General features: G+C 41.0%; 1 protein-coding gene across 1 annotated transcript in view; it reads left to right on the top strand.

Moving 5' to 3' along the window:
* LOC142439784 (complement receptor type 1-like) overlaps positions 1-18,519 on the top strand; it is a 248,207-nt gene that overhangs the window by 180,524 nt on the left and 49,164 nt on the right. Inside the window, exons 27-30 of the mRNA XM_075542389.1 lie at positions 2,261-2,488; positions 5,818-5,997; positions 7,557-7,656; positions 11,721-11,806. Of these exons, the coding sequence (XP_075398504.1) occupies positions 2,261-2,488; positions 5,818-5,997; positions 7,557-7,656; positions 11,721-11,806 (594 nt within the window). The remainder of the gene's footprint in view (positions 1-2,260; positions 2,489-5,817; positions 5,998-7,556; positions 7,657-11,720; positions 11,807-18,519) is intronic.

Consider the following 18,519-nt stretch of genomic DNA (forward strand, 5'->3'; position numbering starts at 1 on the left):
CATTCAGGTTCTATATGAGCATAATAAGTGTTCTGGAATTACTGTTCTTCTCACAGCTAGTCCATAGTGGTTATGATCTACACAGTCTTGACCTAGTCAATAAAACTCAAGTAAACTTCTTTGTGATATTCTCTGCTTTCAGCCAAGATCCATCTGATATCAGCATTGATATTCTGGCTTCCATGTTCTCTTCTGAATTCATCCTGAATCTCTCTGGCAATGTAGTGCTGCATTGTTATTGCATGATCTTCAGCAAAACTTTACTTGCAAATGTTATCAAAGATATTGTTCTATCATTTGAGCATTGTGTTGGATCCCTTTTCTTTGGAATGGGTACAAATGCGGATCTCTTCCAGTCAATTGGCCAGGTAGCTATCTTCCAGATGTCTTGGTGTAAATGAGGGCTTCCAGTGCTACATCAGCTTATTGAGACATTTCAATTGGTATTCCATCAATTCCTGGGGACTTGTTTTTGGCTAACACCTTCAGAGCAGCCATGGCTTCTTTGCTGCTTCAGTACCAGACGCTTTCTCTCCACTGGTTGAAGAGTGACTAATTCTTTCTGGCACAAGGACTATGTGTGCCTTCCATCTTCTTTGGATGCTTCCTCGGCCATTCGTTATTTTGTCCATGTTGCTGTTGTCATTGAGTCAGTTCCAGCTCCTACTGAGTTGTACTCCTATGTACCACAGAACGAAATGCTGCCCAGTCTTGGACCGTCATCGCAATCATTCTTATGTTTGAGCCACTGTTGCAGCCATTGTGTCAATCCAGCTTGTTGAGCGTCTTTCTCCTTTTTGCTGCCCCTCCACTTTACCAGACATAACATCCTTCTCCAGGGACTTGTCTCTCCTGACAACATGTTCAAGGCACATGAGATGGCATCTCTCCGCCCTTGCTTTTAAGGAGCACTCTGGCGGTCCTTCTTCCGAGACAGGTTTGTTTGTTCTTTTGGAAGTCCATAGCATTTTCGATATTTTCACCAGCACCATAATTGATCTCTAGTCTTCCTTATTCACTGTGTAAATTTCACATGCATAGGAGGTCATTTAAAATAACTATGGCTTGGATCAGGTAAGCAAAAAAGCTTTTCTTCTTTTTGCCTTAGCTATTCTGCAATTAAGAGCAAATTTCAGAGTCTCTTCTAATGCACACTTTAAACTTTTCCTTCTTGTCTTTTTAGTGACCTTTTACTATTGTCATGTATGATGTAGGCTGGAGAGATGGTTATAAGTTATCATTATATCAGGGTTAGTCACGAGACTAAGCGAGATCACTTGGGCGTGAGCATAGATAAAGAAGAGAGCCGGGTGCCGAGCCTGGGACATCCTGCTTTCAGAAGTTGCGAAGATGAAGAGGAGTTTGAAGGAGACAATGGCACGGAGGTCGTTAGGGTGAGAGGAAAAACCAGCAGAAAGAGTCCTGAAAGCCAAGTGGGGATTTTTTTTTTTAAGGAAATGAGACTTATCAACTGTGTCCAATCCTATGAATACATCAAGTAAGATGAAAACAGAAAATTGATGACTGAGTTTAATGGCGGGGGGGGGGGGGCGGGAGGGGGGTAACAAATAACCTTGACCAGAGCAGATTTGGTAGAGTGGAGGGGACGGATACTGACTGGAATGAGTCAGGGGGAAATGGCAGGGAAGGAAGTATAGCAAGTCAGAGACAATATTTTTGAGTTTTCATGTAAAGTGGGCAGACCAGTGGGGCTGTCGTTGGCGGAAGAAGTGAAAACAAGGAGGCTTGGGTCTTGGATTGGAGAAAGCAGAAACATAGTATGTGCCTCCAGGATCACTCCTTCCTGATGTCCTGAGACGTTACTGATAGTTAACTCTTAAATCTGTGTTGTTGAAAAATTTCGTTGGGCTGAGAATTTTGATATCAAGAATGATGCCTACCTTGCCTTTCAGTAGTACTTTATATACAATAGGGGCCTCCAAATGTTTGTTGAATTAATGGATGGTTTTCCCTTTTGTGTGGTTTAGAATTATTTTATTTAAGGGACTACACTGAAACCATATCTCTCTGAGGAGTCAAGGATACTTGAGTTTCATACCTTTGTGATGAACACTGATTTCAGTGTCATACTGGTTAGCTCCATCTGACCAGAAGACTCAAACATATATTTTGCAGTCTGCACAACCCCAGAGAAAAAGAGTTGTTCTTTAATTGGAAACACATTCATGGCCCTCCATAACTACAGCAGCACCTCCAGTTAAAATTTTTATCAGATCTAGAGCTCTTGTTTTCTTTCTAGAAATCTTTTGTCCAAACCCTCCTGCTATTGTTAATGGAGACCACACAGGAAATTCTCTGGACAGTTTTCCCTATGGAAAAGAAATCTCTTACATGTGTGACCGTAGCCCAGACAGAGGGACGATCTTCAACCTCATTGGGGAGAGCTCCATCCACTGCACAAGTGACGATGCGGGGAACGGAATTTGGAGTGGCCCTGCCCCTCTCTGTGAACGTTCTGTGCCTGCCGGTCAGTATCCATTTCCTCATATTTTAAATGGGCTCAGAACATCTGGGCCAAGCCATTCATATTTTTATAGTAAAAAATGTGGTGTTTGCTTCTGTGCTTAACTTAACTTTGTCCTTAGTGGGAAGTGCCTAAATGATATGCTATAGTTGATACAGGCAGATGCCTATAGTGCCAAAATGTATCGAATTGTTAAAAAGCGACAGTGGAGCGAGAAAAGTAGAGGGAAAGGGGCAGGGTGCAAGCTCTGTAAATCGGGAAGAAACAAACGTATCCAATTGAGAAAAGAGGAACTCTTAAGATCTGTCGGTCATATAATATTTTGCATTTGGCTGCTAACTTCGAAGTTGGCAATTCCAACCCACTCAGTAGTGCCTTTGAAGAAAGAAGTGGCCAGCTGATTCCATAAAGATTATAGCCGAGAAAACCCCAGGAAGCTCAATTTCTAGGGTCACCATGAGACAGAATTGACTTGATATCGAAGGGTTTGGTTTAGTTTATGACCTAATAGCAGTGTAGTGGACTTACATTCTCCACAAGTTTCTGGGCAGGCGAAAGACAAAACAGTCAGACTGGCTGCTATTCAGCTAAGGCTAGAGGAAGCCTTCTGCTGATTGGGCCAATTGATCATAAAGACTCTTGTCTTTGTAGCTAGAAACCTAGACTAGAAGTATACTGGCTGGTTGGCTTATCTTTGTGAAGCACTATGAACATTGCCCTTGAACTCTTCTGCTCTGAGGATGATAAATAAAAAATAAATAAATTTGAAAATAAAGAAAAACCATGGAAAGATCAGCCCAAGGAAGTGAGTGCACAAAGGAAGAGGTTACCCACTTCTTGAGGCACAGCTTTTTAAGACTGAAAGCTTGAATAGGTTGGGGAGGTGGCACCAGTAGCGGAATTCCTTATTAAGTGCAAGCGATCCCTGAGCGAGAAGAGAAATCCAGGCAGTGAAGGCTATACCCAATGACGGCATTTAAGTTCCCTGTGATCTCTCCCATCCTCTTAATGCTGATACAAGTCAGAATCTGGAGTGGATTTCTAAATGCAGATGTGTTGGCTCCAGCTCAGGCGTAGTGAATGGATAGACAGAAGCTGCTCCTTCAGAGATGAGGTAGCTGAATTCAGAATATATTTTAGGATTTTATCACCTCTTCTACCCACTCATGAAGAGAACATGACTTCTTAGAGGAGCGGCATGACTTTGCCTGTTTTGTTCTGGCTCCTAAATGGCTGGCTTAGCTTCAGGAAGAGAAGAGTGGTGTTTTTGTTTGCTACAGGGCTTCCAACCAGCTCATTCCCACTTCAAGCCCCACTGAGAATTTGCGTTTCCGCCCCAGACAAGAGTGGATGTTGTTAAAATATAAATAGAGTCTGATTCAGTATATCTGAGGTAGGAATGCAATGCAAATTCTCAGCAGGAGGTCAATGGAGTTTGAAAGCTGGGGCTCAAAGCCCTAACTTCCTAGGGCAGCTATAACAAATTTCTCTGTACTTGGTGACTTAAAAAGTTGAGGTTTATTCTCTTACAATTCTGGTAGGTGCAAATCTGAAAGCAAAGTGTCAGCAGAACTATATTTCCTTCTCAGGCTCAGTGAGATTCATTCCTGTCTCTTCCACATCCCAGTGACTTCCAACATTCCTTGGTGTTCTTGACTTGTAGATACCACACCTTAGTCTCTCTCTGTCAGCTAAGCCAGGCTGACTAGAAAAACAAATTCAGTGACACTCGTATATGTGTAAGAAAGAGCTTTATCTCAAGAAGCTTAATATATCAGAAAAATATCCCAGCCCTGTCCAACTCAAGTCCATGAGCCCGATAGTTCATAAGTCCCTCTTCTGACTCACACAGTCACAGGCAATGATGCAGAATGCAGCAAGATCACAGGCCGGTGGGTGCAAAAGTCTGTGGATCCAATGGTAGTGGATGCATCTCCAGGGCTCTGGCAGGTCTCAGAGTGGCTCGCCACCAGGAAGGTGGGGAGAGAAAGAGAGAGAGAGAGAGAGCAGGCTCCAGAGAGCCATTTATCTCATCTCGCACCTCCAAAGGAAATCATCGAGCTGCAACCTGATTGACAGGCTCAACTCCACCCGTATCTTTTCACAGGTGCCTCGCTGGCACAATAGACCAAACTATCACAATGTGTCTCAAATATTCCTTGCTTTTCTTCCATATGGATACCAGTCATTGGATTTATGGTTTGTTGTGAGTGAGGAAGAGTTCCAAAGCTCAAATAAATTTGATAGAGCCCCCTTAACTAAACCTTAAATGAGACAAAGATAAAACCAAAAACGAATCATGCAGGTGAGGTTTACCATCTGCTTGGGGCCATAATGTGGTCCAAATGATTCACATCTATATGACTACTTAGTTGAGCATATAAATATAGGAAATTGTTTGGAAAATGATGATTAGCGGTAAATCAATTCGTCACAGTCTCAGGCGGGATACAGAAGCAGGAAAAGGATTATATACACTATTGCAGACTTGAAAAGTTGACGGGATTGCCTCTGAGACCCTCAATCACCTTGTCAAACCTCGTGACTCAATCATACAGCCCTCACACCCGAGTTTCCACCAAGTTTCAAGCCAGGCAAGAGCTGAGGTCAAGGCTGAAGCAAACCTTTTCACACGGCCAGTCAATGTGGAAAAGGACTCAGTGGAGGCTGAGTATCTGTGTAGGCTCAAAATGGGACCTAGGGCTCCAACTGTGAATTCCATGGACCTAGTGCTCAGAATTTAAGTTTAATACAGGCTCGCCATAAATCTAGGATCATCTCATCTCAAAATATCTTTTACTATATCTACAAAAACCTCTATTCCAAATGAGTTCACATTCTGAGGCTCTCGTAGACATATCTTTTCGGAGAATTCCATTCAATCCGTGGCAACCGATAACTGCGATAGATTGCTCGCGAGGCACCGAGCGTATGGTGGGCATCTCTGACCACAGAGCAGGGAAGAGTGTGTGGAGAGGAATGGGGGAATTAAGGCCCATGAATGAGCACATGATAAATGTTGGGCAAAGGCATTCGGATGGGTGGTGTGGCACCTGGAACTACGAGCGGACGCTCTCATTGGTTTTTTGTGTTTCTGTTCTCATAAGAGCAGAAATAACAGAAAGCTGAGTAGTATTGCAAGTAGGTGAACATTTCCCGATGAGCAGATGTTATTGAAAAGCCCCCCTCCTACGATCAATTTCTAGGTGAGAAAATCGTTTGCCATGATCATAAATCTCTTAGTTTCTGTAGTCTTATCTATTCTTAATTGAAGAAAAAAAGAAAGAAGTAGTCAAGAATAACGTTGATATCCCTGTGGTCTTGGCCTCCAGGTCAGTGTAAAGCCCCCAAACCATTTCCATTTGCCAAGCCTACAACTCCGAATGATGAGTCTGAGTTTCCAGTTGGGACAAACTTGTACTACGAATGCCCCCCTGGCTACTCTGGGAAAGTGTTCTCTATCACCTGCTTAGACAATTTGGTCTGGTCAAGTGCTGAAGACACCTGTAAACGTGAGTAGCCTTGCCCGGGGAGTTCTTCTGAATGTGTCTAAGAATCTATGGGGTCTGATTTAATTTGTTCAAATTTTGGAAGCGAGATGCCTAACTGTGCTCAAGGTGTTTCAATGGTGGGTTGTCTTCTAAGTGATCACCTCTTAGCACTTGATTCTCTGCACCATGACTGGGTATTAGTTTCATGGGAAAGGCTTTTATAAGAAGTATGAGGTGAAGAAATATCTCCATTCACCAGAAGTCACTCTTGGTAGCAGAAAGCATGAATTGCATGCATTAGAGACACCAAGTATTCACAATACATTTGCCTATTATAGATATTTCATGCAAATGGTATCCAAAGTTTATTAATGGTTATTGGAGGGGCGGAGAAATAGGGAGTCACTGCTTGGGGAACATTGAGATTTCCATTAAAGGTGATGAAAAATTATTGGGAAATTAATGGGTAGTGAAAAATTAATGAGTACTGATTGGACTACATGATGAATATAATTAATGTCATTTAACTGCGCATGTAAAACATATTAAAATATCAGATATATAAACTTTTATATATAAAATATATTTTAACTACATATATTTAAATATACATATATATTACTTTTTTAAAGAAAGAAAATTATGTAGTTATCATAGTTATCAAGTGCTATTATAAGAGATACACCACAAGCGAGTGGCTTTAACAAACAAGAAATGTATTTTCTCAGTTTAGGAGGCTGGAAATCTGAATTCAGGATGCTGCCCTACTGGGAAAACTTTTTCTCTCTGAGACTATGGAAGAAAAGCCTTGTCCCGTGCCTCCTTAGCGATCTTCCTGAAGTCTGGCACCTATCTTCTTCCTTCTCCTCTGCTTGGTTAAAAAAAGACATTGCGTCATGAGACACCCAACACGAATATCATTTTATTAACAAAGAGAGCCCACCACCAAATGGGATGAGAAGTACAAATCTCACTACCATCCACTCCGCTCTAACTCATAGCAACAGGTAGAGCTAGTTGTTAAGATTTGCAGCACATAATTTGGGCCACTATAACTTACCCTTGGATAACTAAAGATAAAGGGGGCATATCGATTTTGAGGGGTTTTATTTAGGCTGTTGGGGGTCAAAGGAGTCCCTGGTAGTGCAGATGGTTGGTGTGGTTGGCTGTTCACCCAAGAGCTGGAGGTTCTAGTCCCCCAAAGTTCCCTTGAGAGAAAAACCTGGTGATCTCCTTTTAAAAAGACAACCCTGAAAACCCTGTGGAACACGGTTCTACTGTGACACCCCAGGACCCCACCATGAAGCAGAGCTGACTCCGTGAGCACTGGTGTGGGTGGGATCACAGTCCCACTCTTTAGCTACGAGTGACCTTTATTGGGAGATGCAAAGAGGTCTCTTGAAAGGTGACACAACCCTAGCTACTTGAGTCTGAGGTTACATAGCTAATTTCTTCAAACTGGCCAGTTCTGTGGAGCAAGCAGAACTGTGTCACACAGTAAGCTGCGCCCCGGTGTGAAGCTGACACGGAAGGTAAAGAGAACCCTATGCCTTGTCCCAAATTCTGCTTCTCTTCTCTAGGAAAATCTTGTGGGCATCCTCCAAATCCCTCCAATGGAATGGTGGTTCTCAACACAGATACCCAGTTTGGATCAACTATTCATTATAAGTGTAACAAAGGGTGAGTTGAGAACCTTATGTCCTCATGGTGGCTTCTCCTGCAGAACCCCAGTTTCTACAGAGCAAGAAGAGAGTTGAGCTTGTGCAGTGTTGTGCGCCAACCCTTGGAATTTTTAAATAGGCAAAGGGAAAGGACACAATAAACAAGAAAAACCTTGACATAAACTATGAATGGCTTACATTTTCTTTTGAAAGACAAAAATCTTCAAAATATGATTAAAACAAACAGAATACCCACATATAGCTGTTCAGGGATGTCTATTCAACACACGAATCAAAGCAGCCTTATTCCTCAAGGCTTGTGGTTGTTGCTGTTGTTGGTAGGTGCCGTAGAGTCAGTTTCAAGCCATAGCAACCCTATACACATTGAAACTCAACACTGCACAGTCCTGAGCCATCCACACAATTGCTACTATGTCTGAGTCCATGGATGTCGCCCCCGCGTCAATTCATTTCATCGAGGGCCTCCCTCTTTTTTGATTCCCTGTACCAAACATGATGCCCTTCTACAAGGACTGGTCCCTCCTGACAACATATCCAAATATATAAGATCCTCCATCCTTGCCTCTCAGGAGCACTGTGGCCAGACTTCTTCCAATACAGATAAGTCTGTCCTTTTAGCAGTCCATGGTCCATCACCAGCACCGCTATTCAAGTGCATTGATTTCTCTTCAGTATCCTTATTCAATGTCCAACTTTCTCATGCATACGAGGCAACTGAAAACACTGTGGCATAGGTTCAGTGCCCCTCAGTCCTCAAAGGAAAGTCCTTGCTTTTAAATACTCTAAGGAAATCTGTGTAAAAGATTTACCTAATACAGCGTGTCTTCTGATCTCTGGACCGCTGCTTCCATGAGCACTGACTGTGGATCACAGTTAGACAAAATCCATGACGACTTCAACGTTTTCTCCATTCATCATGATGCCACCTATTGGTCACATTGTAAGGATTTTGCTCTGCTTTACATTGATTTATAATCCACACTGAAGGCTACAATCCTTGATCTGCATCAGCAAGTGCTTCAGGTCCTCCTCCTCACTTTCAGCAACCAAGATTGCCTCGTTTGCATATCGCAAATTGTTAATAAGCCTTCCTCCAATCCTGATGACCATTCTTCTTCTGTAATGATTTACTCTGCATATGGTTTAAATAAGTATGATGAGAAGCTACAAGCCTGTCACACAACTCCTGCTTTTAAACCACACAGGATTCCCTTGTTCTTTCACCATGACCACCTCTTCATCCATCTGCAAGTCCCTCATGAACACAATAAAGTGTTCTGGAATTCCCATCCTCCCCAGGTTTAGCCACAGGTTGTTATGATCCAAACAGTAGAATGCCTCTCTATAGGCAATGAAACACAAGTGAACATCTTTCTGGAACGCTCTACTTTTAGCCAGGATCCATGTGACATCAAAAATGATACCTTTGTTCCACATCCTCTTCTGAATCTGGCCTGAACCTCTGCCAGTGTACTGCTGCCATCATTGTTCAGCAGTGGTTCAAATTTGGAAATATATATAATACAGAACATAGATCTTTTCTTAATTTCATATAAATATGCTCTCTGTCATGGCGAGAACATGGTTATTGTTTAGAAGGAAAAGAATACTTGTAATCTTTCTTCTTATTAAAACTTATTGTGTAAATAAAATAAAATTATATCTTCCTTCATCACCACCTTTCAAAATAAACATATATTATATGAAATATAAGATCTTTATAATGTATTAAATATTATATTTCATGCATTTATAAATATGACATTTTTTCTTTAGCATATTGTTACTGTGTTAGTCTGAGTACATTAGAGAAACGAATCCAAAGAAACTCCTATGTATGCGAGAGATTTTTATATAAAGTGTAAGTGCACATCAAGAAAACATCCTAACCCAGTGCTACCCAAGCCCACAAGTCCAACATTAACCCAGATGTCGGACACCAATCCACGAAGTCCTCCTCCATCTCACAAAACACACGTAGTAATGCCAACTGCAGGAGGAAAGCCAAATCAGTGAGCGTGAAGGCATTTCAACACTGGCAGGGGTGTCCACACGGCTGCTCCAGCACCCAGGACTGCATCGGGATAGGTCCATGTGGCTTCTCCTCAGGGGTGTCTTGCAGGAAGTGAGCCTTGCCAGCTGAAGCAGGGAACTGGCTAAGGCAGCTGCACCCTGGTCTGACCATCAGAAAGCAAGAGACCCGAGAACTAGAAAGGCGAGGCTCACTGAGCCATTTATCTCTTCACCCTTCAATTAACCCCACATGTGTTTATCGGCCAGGTTAGCACAGTAAACTTTAACTATCTCAGTTACCAACCTGAAAATCTAAAAGATTTAGCTGAAAAACTATCAAAACTAATTAGATATTAGTAAAATATTCTGTAAAAGATATTATTAAATTAAGATCTTTCTTTATCTAAGTAACCAAGTAGGATATAATGGAAAATAGCATTCATAATAGCAACAAAATAAAGTCAACATAATTTAACAAGAAATATGCAGAATTTGCAATAAAATCTAAAAAACTTTCATAGGACACAAAAGATGTGCTTAAGAAAATGGAAGATATAAATCTTTAAAATATTTTAAAATATTTGATATTCATATGTTATATTTGAATTAATATGTAGTATAGAGTTCCAAAATTATTCCTTTTTAAGTTGGAAAATGTATACCATGAAACCCACCAACAACGTTTCCTGAAATAGTAAGCAGAGGAAATTTTACTTCCATAGTGTACTATAAGTCAATGGATATTAAAAATATAAAAATTGTTTTTTAACAACTGACATAAAGCAGGAGTAGAGACACAGAGCCAGAGAACAAATACAGAGCCTGAGAAATAGTTGAATTTTTGTAAGAATGTAGCAATGAATAAGATGATATATAAGGGCAAGGAAAATTGAATTATTTATTAGTAGGTCAACAATCTAAAACTATAACCTAGATGTCTATATAGACCACATCGAACATTAAGACAAAATCTATCTAGACTGAAGACCAATTGTTAGACATAAAGCAACATATATAGAGGTAGATATGTTTTTGATTTAAGAGTTTAATAGACATATTTAAAGTAATTTTATTATAGACAAAATTGATACTTTTATGCATACAAAAATATTAAAATTCCCTATATGCAAAAATGAAGACCCTTAACAAATGAGAACAGGTAAGACTCATATAGATCAACTATAAAAAGTAGAAAAAATATGAGCAAATAATTTCCTGAAGAAAATCTGAGACGGTCACAGAAAAGTATGAAAAGTTCTCACAGTAACAGTATGGATACTTAATCCATAGAAACAAATTAGGATGGAATGTTGGCAATCTGGTGTCCCATTCTAAGTGGTTCTGACAGAGTGAACAGGACCCTGGCCTCACACAGTTAAAGATGGTTAACTGTTTCAAGGCATGCTGTCAGTCCTCTGGCTTTTGCTTACTGAGCTTTCCTGGTAAAGCCAACACTCTTACACTTAACAGGCAATTAGTGAACACCCAGAGCCTCAGATTCTCTAAGCTAGATGCTACAGGCTGTTAAGTATTTCCATAAGAGTTTCCCTGTTCATCAGGGAGCCTATCATTTCCTTGATGGAAAGCTCAGATGGGCAAAATTTCTGTAAGATTCCCTAAAGAGCGTGCAAAAGCACCCCATGTTGAATAGGGAGACGGCCCGTTTCATTTAAAAGGTGAGAAAAGGTGACAAAAGGACAGAATAAAGAAGAATCTAAGCATTTCCTTAGACATAAAGGTTTAATTTGCAGATGGAGATGGGTTGAGCAATTCCTATGGTGCACTCTGTCTGTAATTTATTTTGCTTACCTGATATTATTTTCTAAGTGGTTTTTTTACTTGTGAAATGTGTGTGTGGCTGCTTTTGTTGTTAGGCGTCAAGTTGATTTTCGACTCACAGCAACCCTGTGTGGCAGAAGAGAACCCATTGGGTGTTAAGAGACCCTAGGTTTTCTGGGCTGCCATCTTCCTGGGAGCAGGTTTTTCTCCTGTGAAGCCTGGGGTGGGTTTGTGTGTGCCATCTAATAATTTCCCAATCCTTGCTTCTAGGTTCCAGCTCATTGGCTCTTCATCCGCTACCTGTCTCCTCTCGGGCAACAATGCTGTTTGGGATCATGAGGCACCTATTTGTGAGAGTGAGTTAAAATATTTTCCCTCTAAATCCTTCCATTTTATACTGATTTGCTCCTGGAATGACAAAGACTCCGTCCAGTAGAGAGGGGCTCCTCTGAGAGTTGAAATTGGAAGACTCGTATTGCATGGTGCTCGCGTTTTCCTTTCTATTACAAAGTAGTTTATCTGGAACCAAGGGCCTTCACTGAGTTTAAATCCTCCTTCTATCTCACTGTGATTGTAGACTTTTCCCAATATAAATATTTTTTTCTTTACCGAGTACATTTTAAAGACATGAAAAAAGAAAATGGTGTGTCTCACTGCCAACTCTTCAAATCACGATTACAGACTACGAAGGCAGACCATTCTCTTTCTTATCCTTCTTACTCTAAAAAGGAAAAGTAGATTTCCAGATAACACCGAGCGATTGCTCCAATTTTATAACTCAGAACTTCCCCAATTCCTCAGCTTGTTTTCAGCTTTGCTCTTCCTTCTCAATTCTTTCAGGGTCATGGCGTTGGCTATATTTGTCCTTGATGAGTGAATTGTACATCTTTTGTACATGGGATTTTGAAGTGAGCCTCCCCATTTTTAAAATCATTTTATTGGGGCTTGTACAGCTCTTATTATAATCCATAAATCCATCCATTCTGTCAAGCACATTTGTACATATGTTACCATCATCATTTTCAAAACATTTTCTTTCTCCTTGAGCCCTTGGTATCAGCTCATTTCCCCTCCTCTCCCACCCGCCCTCCCTCATGATCCCTTGATAATTTTTTTTTCATGTCTTACACTGACCACTGTCTCCCTTCACACACTTTTCTGTTGTACGTTCTCCTGCGGGGAGGTATGTTATATGTCAATCATTGTGATTGCTTCCCCCCCCACCCCGTCTCCCCTCAACCTTCCCCTTACCCTCCTGGTATCGCTACTCTCATTATTGAACCTGAGGGTTATATCTGTCCTGGATTCCCTGTGTTTCAAGCTCTTGCTGTACCAGTGTACCCTCTCTGGTCCAGCTGGATTTGTTAGGTATAATTGGGTTCATGATAGTGGGGTGGGGTGGGGGGAGCATTAAAAAACTAAAGCAAAGTTGTGTGTTTTGTTGGTGCTATACTGTACCCTGACTAGCTCATCTTTTCCTTGTGGCCCTTCTGTAAGTGGATGTCCAATTGTTGACAGAGGGGTTTGGGGTCTCCACTCCACCTTCCCCTTCATTCCCATCGATATGGATTTTTGTTTGGGGTCTTTGATGCCTGATACCTGACCCCTTCGACACCTAATGATCACACAGGCTGTTGTGCTGCTTCCATGTGGGCTTTGTTTATCTTCAAGCCTTTAAGACCCCAGACACTATATCTTTTGGTAGCCAGGCACCATCAGCTTTCTTCACCACAGTTGTTTATGCGCCCACTTTGTCTTCGTCTTCAGCAATCATGTAAGGGAAGGTGAGCATCCCAAAATACCAGGTATTAGAACAAAGTGTTCTTGTATTGAGGGAGTACTTGAGTGGGGGCTCAATGTCCGTCTGCTGCCTTACTACTTAACAAATAAATATATGTACATAGATCTGTTTCCCTATTGATATATAGAAAAGATATGTATTTACATATGTACATGCCTTTATTTATACCTCTATAAATGTCCTTTGCCTCCTGTTTCTTTCCTCTATTTCCTTTTACTTTCCTCTTATCCCACTATCATGTTTGGCCTTCATTTGGGTTTCTGTAATTCCTCTTCGCTACATTTCCCCCGATCAAGCCCCATCAGCCATCCTATGCCCTCCTCACCATTGATTTTAGATCACTTGTTGTTCCCTTGTCTCTGGTTGGTGGGCATCCTCATTCCTTTCCCCTGTCTTCCCTTCTCCTGTGTCCCCACAAAACCATCGGTCCCATTGCTTTCTCCTCTGGATTGTTTATCCTGCCTATCTTATCTAGAAAGACATGTAGTGACAATAATGAATACAAAAACAAGACAAAGCAAAACATAACAACAAAAGAAACCGAAAACACAAATCAGCCACAATAACAACAACAAAAACCAACCACACACACAAAGAAGAAAAATCTATAAACAGTCCCAGGATTGTCTGTTGACCTTTGTGAGTATTTTCCAGTCGAGTCTGATGGGTGCCACGCCCTGGCCCCAAAGTCTATTTTTGGTATTCCTCTGGGACTTCGCTGCTTTGCTCCCCTTGCTGTTCTGTTGCACACCCTTTGTGTTTCACCCTGGTGTGGTAGAGTTAGATCAGGCACAATTCCCACACTATGTCTCCAATGTTGTTCCCCATAGCACTATGGTTCAGTAAGGGACATCATATCTCATGTTGGGTCCGCCCCCATTGTCCTCTCTGTGCATTGGCTGCTCTGAGCAGGAATATCATCCTGGGGGCTTAGTGATCCCCAAAATTGTTTAGAAACATGAAAGAATGAGTGATAGAAAATTGACAAAGATTTAAGACCATGAGGCAGTCAGTACCACACTCCGGATTGGTGGAAATGAGAGTGGGCACAAACTTGGGAAGGCTAATAGGCAATTGATTTTTTTAAATACTAATGGAAATACCCTTATATTCAGCAATTCCACTTCCTGGACTCTATGCCAAGAAAATAACTGTGGAATTTCCCATGGTTTCCAGAGCTTTATTCCAAATATACTCAAGACAATGTCATTTAAGATCATGAAAAATATGAACAACCTAAAAGTTCAATATGGTTTGAAAAGAGTTAATTGAAAAGCTAAATCTCATTTCAACATGGCTAACATCTGTAACTATCAGTGTCCATAGAGACAGCAGTTAAGAAACCAGGTAGACCACGAGGTGTAGAAGGGACCAGTTATCAGACATCAAAGAACTAAAAATCATATCAATGGGTGCCCACCTTCCTGATACGATCCATGAAGACAAATGTGTACATAAGCAAATGTGGTAAGAAAGCTAATGGTGCCCGGCTATCAAAAGATATAGCATCTGGGGTCTTAAAGACTTGAAGAAGATAAACAAGTGACGATCTAGCTGAAAAGCATCAAAGCCCACATGGAAGAATCACACCAGCCTGTCTGACCACAAGTTTAGAAGGAACTAGCTATCAGATATCAAAGAACTAAAAATCATATCAATGGGTGCCCACCTCCCTGATATGATCAATGAAGACAAATGTGTACATAAGTAAATGTGGTGAAGAAAGTTGATGGTGCCTGTCTATCAAAAGATATAGCATCTGGGTCTTAAAGGCTCAAAATAAACAAGTGGCCATCTAGTTCAGAAGCAACAAAGCCCACATGGAAGAAACACATCAGCCTGTGTCCACAAGCTGTCGAAGGAATCAGGTATCAAGCATCAAGAAACAAAAAAAATCATATAATTATAAATGTGGGTGAGTGTAGAGCGGAGACTCAAAGCCCATCGGTAGCCAACTGGACACCCCCTTACTGAAGGGTTGTGGGGAGGAGATAAGCCAGTCAGGGTGCAGGGTGGCAATGATGAAACATATAGCTTTCCTCTAGCTCTTAAATGCTTCACCACCACCACCCCCACTATCATGATCCCAATTCTACCTTACAAATCTGACTAGACCAGAGGATGTACATAGGTACAGGTAGCAACTGGAAACACAGAGGATCCAGGACAGAGGACTCCTTCAGGACCAGTGGTGAGAGCGGCAATGCCTGGAGGGTGGAGAGAATGTGGGGTAGAAAGGGGGAACCGATTACAAGAATCTACGTATAGCCTCCTCCCTGGTGGATAGATCACAGAGAAGAAGGCAGGGGAGAGACATCAGACAGTGATAATAATAATAATTTATGAATTTATGAATTATGAAGGGTTCATGAGATAGGGCGAGTGGGAAGGGAAGGGGAAAATGAGCCGTAGATAAGGGCTCAAGTAGAAGGTAAATGTTTTGAGAATGATGATGGCAGCAAATGTACGTATGTTCTTGACACAATGGATGTATGTATGGATTGTGATAAGAATTGTACAAGCCACCAACAAAATGATAAAAAAAGAAAATTATGGGGGGGGGGAAGAAATCAAGTAATATATGTATTGGACAAATCTGCCAGAAAAGCCTTCTTTAGAAGTTTCATAATCAAAGATGTTACTTGAATGACTAAGGTGTGCCTGATCCAAGCCATGATCTTTTCAATCACCTCATATGCATGCAAAAAGGTGTGCAGTGATAAAAATATTCACTTGAGTTGTGATATTGATAAGGAATATTGAACATACCATGGCCTGTTGGAAAGATGAACAAATTAGTCTTAGAAGAAATGCAACTAGAATACTCCCTAGAAACAAGGGTGGTAAGACTTTGGCTCACTTGCTTTGGTTTGCCATCAGGAAAGAACATGGCTAGAAAAAGCCATTGTGACTGGTAGTGAGTCAGTGAAAACCAGGAAACATTCAATGATATAGATTAATGTAATGGCCATGACAATGGACTCAAACAAACCGCCGATCATAGATACAACACAGGACACAGGACCAGACAGCATTTTGTTCTGTTACACAGAAGGCAGATCCTACTCATCAGCAACTGGGTATAATAGCTCTGTAAGACAAGGACAACAGTGTATCCCAAGGAACTAAAGGAGACAACTCATCCACGTGGAACAAGATCTTTTACAGAGATCCTTTGCATCCATCTGGATCCAACTGGAATAGTATTCAACCACTAAATATGGTACTTCAGATTATATTTCCTTATACATGTGTGCATGCACACACATATTTGAAAGGATATACATTAAATTGCTAAGAACAGTTATCTCTGGACCTTTACCAGCTTCTTATTTGGCTTTGTCCATACTTTATTCATTGTCTATAATGAACATGTATTATATTCATATAAAAATAACAGGCATTCAGGGACTCAAAGAAATGAATGATAAGCTTCAAAAGGTGCCTATTTTAACTTGACAAGGAATTTTAATTCTCTGGAAAATTTATATTACCAAGGGATTATCAGTTTACTATAGAAATTTTTCCAGTCTCGGAGACTCCAGGAAGATGGCCTCCAGATAGGTAGCTCACGCCCGGATCTCCGAGGAGATATGTGAGTGGGGAGAGTTGGGGGCGGAGTAGGGGTATCAAATCTGTCTGTTTGATTCCCAAGACCACTCAGAGCATCTCTTGGATCCCGAGGTGGCCCCACCTGATCGCCAGGGCTCTGCAGACACCCGTGGTCTCTACCAAACATTCAGGGAAGAACTGACACCAATCCTACACAAACCCTTCCAGACCATAGAAAAAGATGGCAAACTCCCAAACTCCTTCTATGAAGCTAGTATAGCTCTGATCCCTAAATTGGGCAAGGATCCCACAAGAATTGAGAACTATGGGCCAATTTCCCTAATTAATATCGATGCAAAAATCCTTAACAATATACTATCCAAGAGAATACAAAAATAAATAAAACAAATAATTCATCATGACCAAGTGGGACTCACACCAGGGATGCAGGGATGGTTCAACATATGAAAGACCATTAGTATTATTTGTCACATTGAAACGAAGAAATGTAAGAACCACATGATGATATCAATAGATGCAGAAAAAGCATTCGACAACATTCAACACCAATTCCTGTTTAAGACACTCAAGAAGATAGGAATGGGAGGAAAATTCCTCAAGATAATACAAGCTATATATGAAAAGCCAACAGCCAATGTGGTAGTCAATGGAGAAAAGATGATATCAATTTTGAAAAAGGGACTAGACAAGGATGTCCCTTGTCCCCACTCCGATTTAGCATCGTGCTGGAGGACCTAGCTAACAATACAAGGCAAGAAAGGACATCAAAGGTATTCATCTGGGGAAGGAAGAAGCAAAACTATTGTTATTTGCAGATGATATGATTTTATATATGGAAAATCCTAAAAGTTCCATAAGAGGAGTACTGGAAGCAAAAAACGGAATATGGCAGAGTAGCAGGTTACAAGATCAACAAACAGAAGTACACATTGGAAAAGGGCACAGAAGAGGGGATCAAAAAGGGGGTACCCTTCACAATAGTCAAACACAAATTGAAATATCTAGGGATATATCTGACTCAAAAAATGAAAGATCTGTACAAGGAAAACTACAAAACACTATTAAAAGAAACTAAGGATGACCTCAACAAATCATGGATTGGCAGACTCAATACTGTAAAGATGTCAATTCTACCCAAAGTACTATATAAGTTCAATGCTATCTTGATCCAAATTCCAGCAACTTTCTTCAAAGAGTTGGAAAAACAGATCACCAACTTCATATGGAGAGGGAAGAAACCGAGAATTAGCAGAGAACTCCACAAGAAGAAGGACCAAGTCGGAGGGCTTGCTTTACTCAACTTTAACACCTACTACACAGCCACAGCGGTCAAAAGAGTGTGGTACTGTTATAACGATAAATATTCAGACCAATGGAAAAGGATTGAAAACCCAGAAATAAAATCATCAGCATACAGACAACTGATCTTTGACAAGCGGCCCAAAAGTATCAAATGGGAAGCGGATGCCCTCTTCAATTCATGGTGCTGGAAAAAAAATGGATACATAGCAGCAGAAAAATGAAGCGAGACCTTTACCTCACTCCATGCACAAGAATAAACTCTAGGTGGATCACAGACCTTGAGGTAAAACCCCAAACTATTAGGGCCATCAATGAGGGAATTGGGACAAACCTGAGAACCTTGGCACAGGGATTACATAGGCTATCAGAAATCAGGAAGGACATCAACACAGA

This window comes from Tenrec ecaudatus, chromosome 1, assembly GCF_050624435.1.
Source record: "Tenrec ecaudatus isolate mTenEca1 chromosome 1, mTenEca1.hap1, whole genome shotgun sequence".
Lineage (NCBI taxonomy): Eukaryota > Metazoa > Chordata > Mammalia > Afrosoricida > Tenrecidae > Tenrec > Tenrec ecaudatus.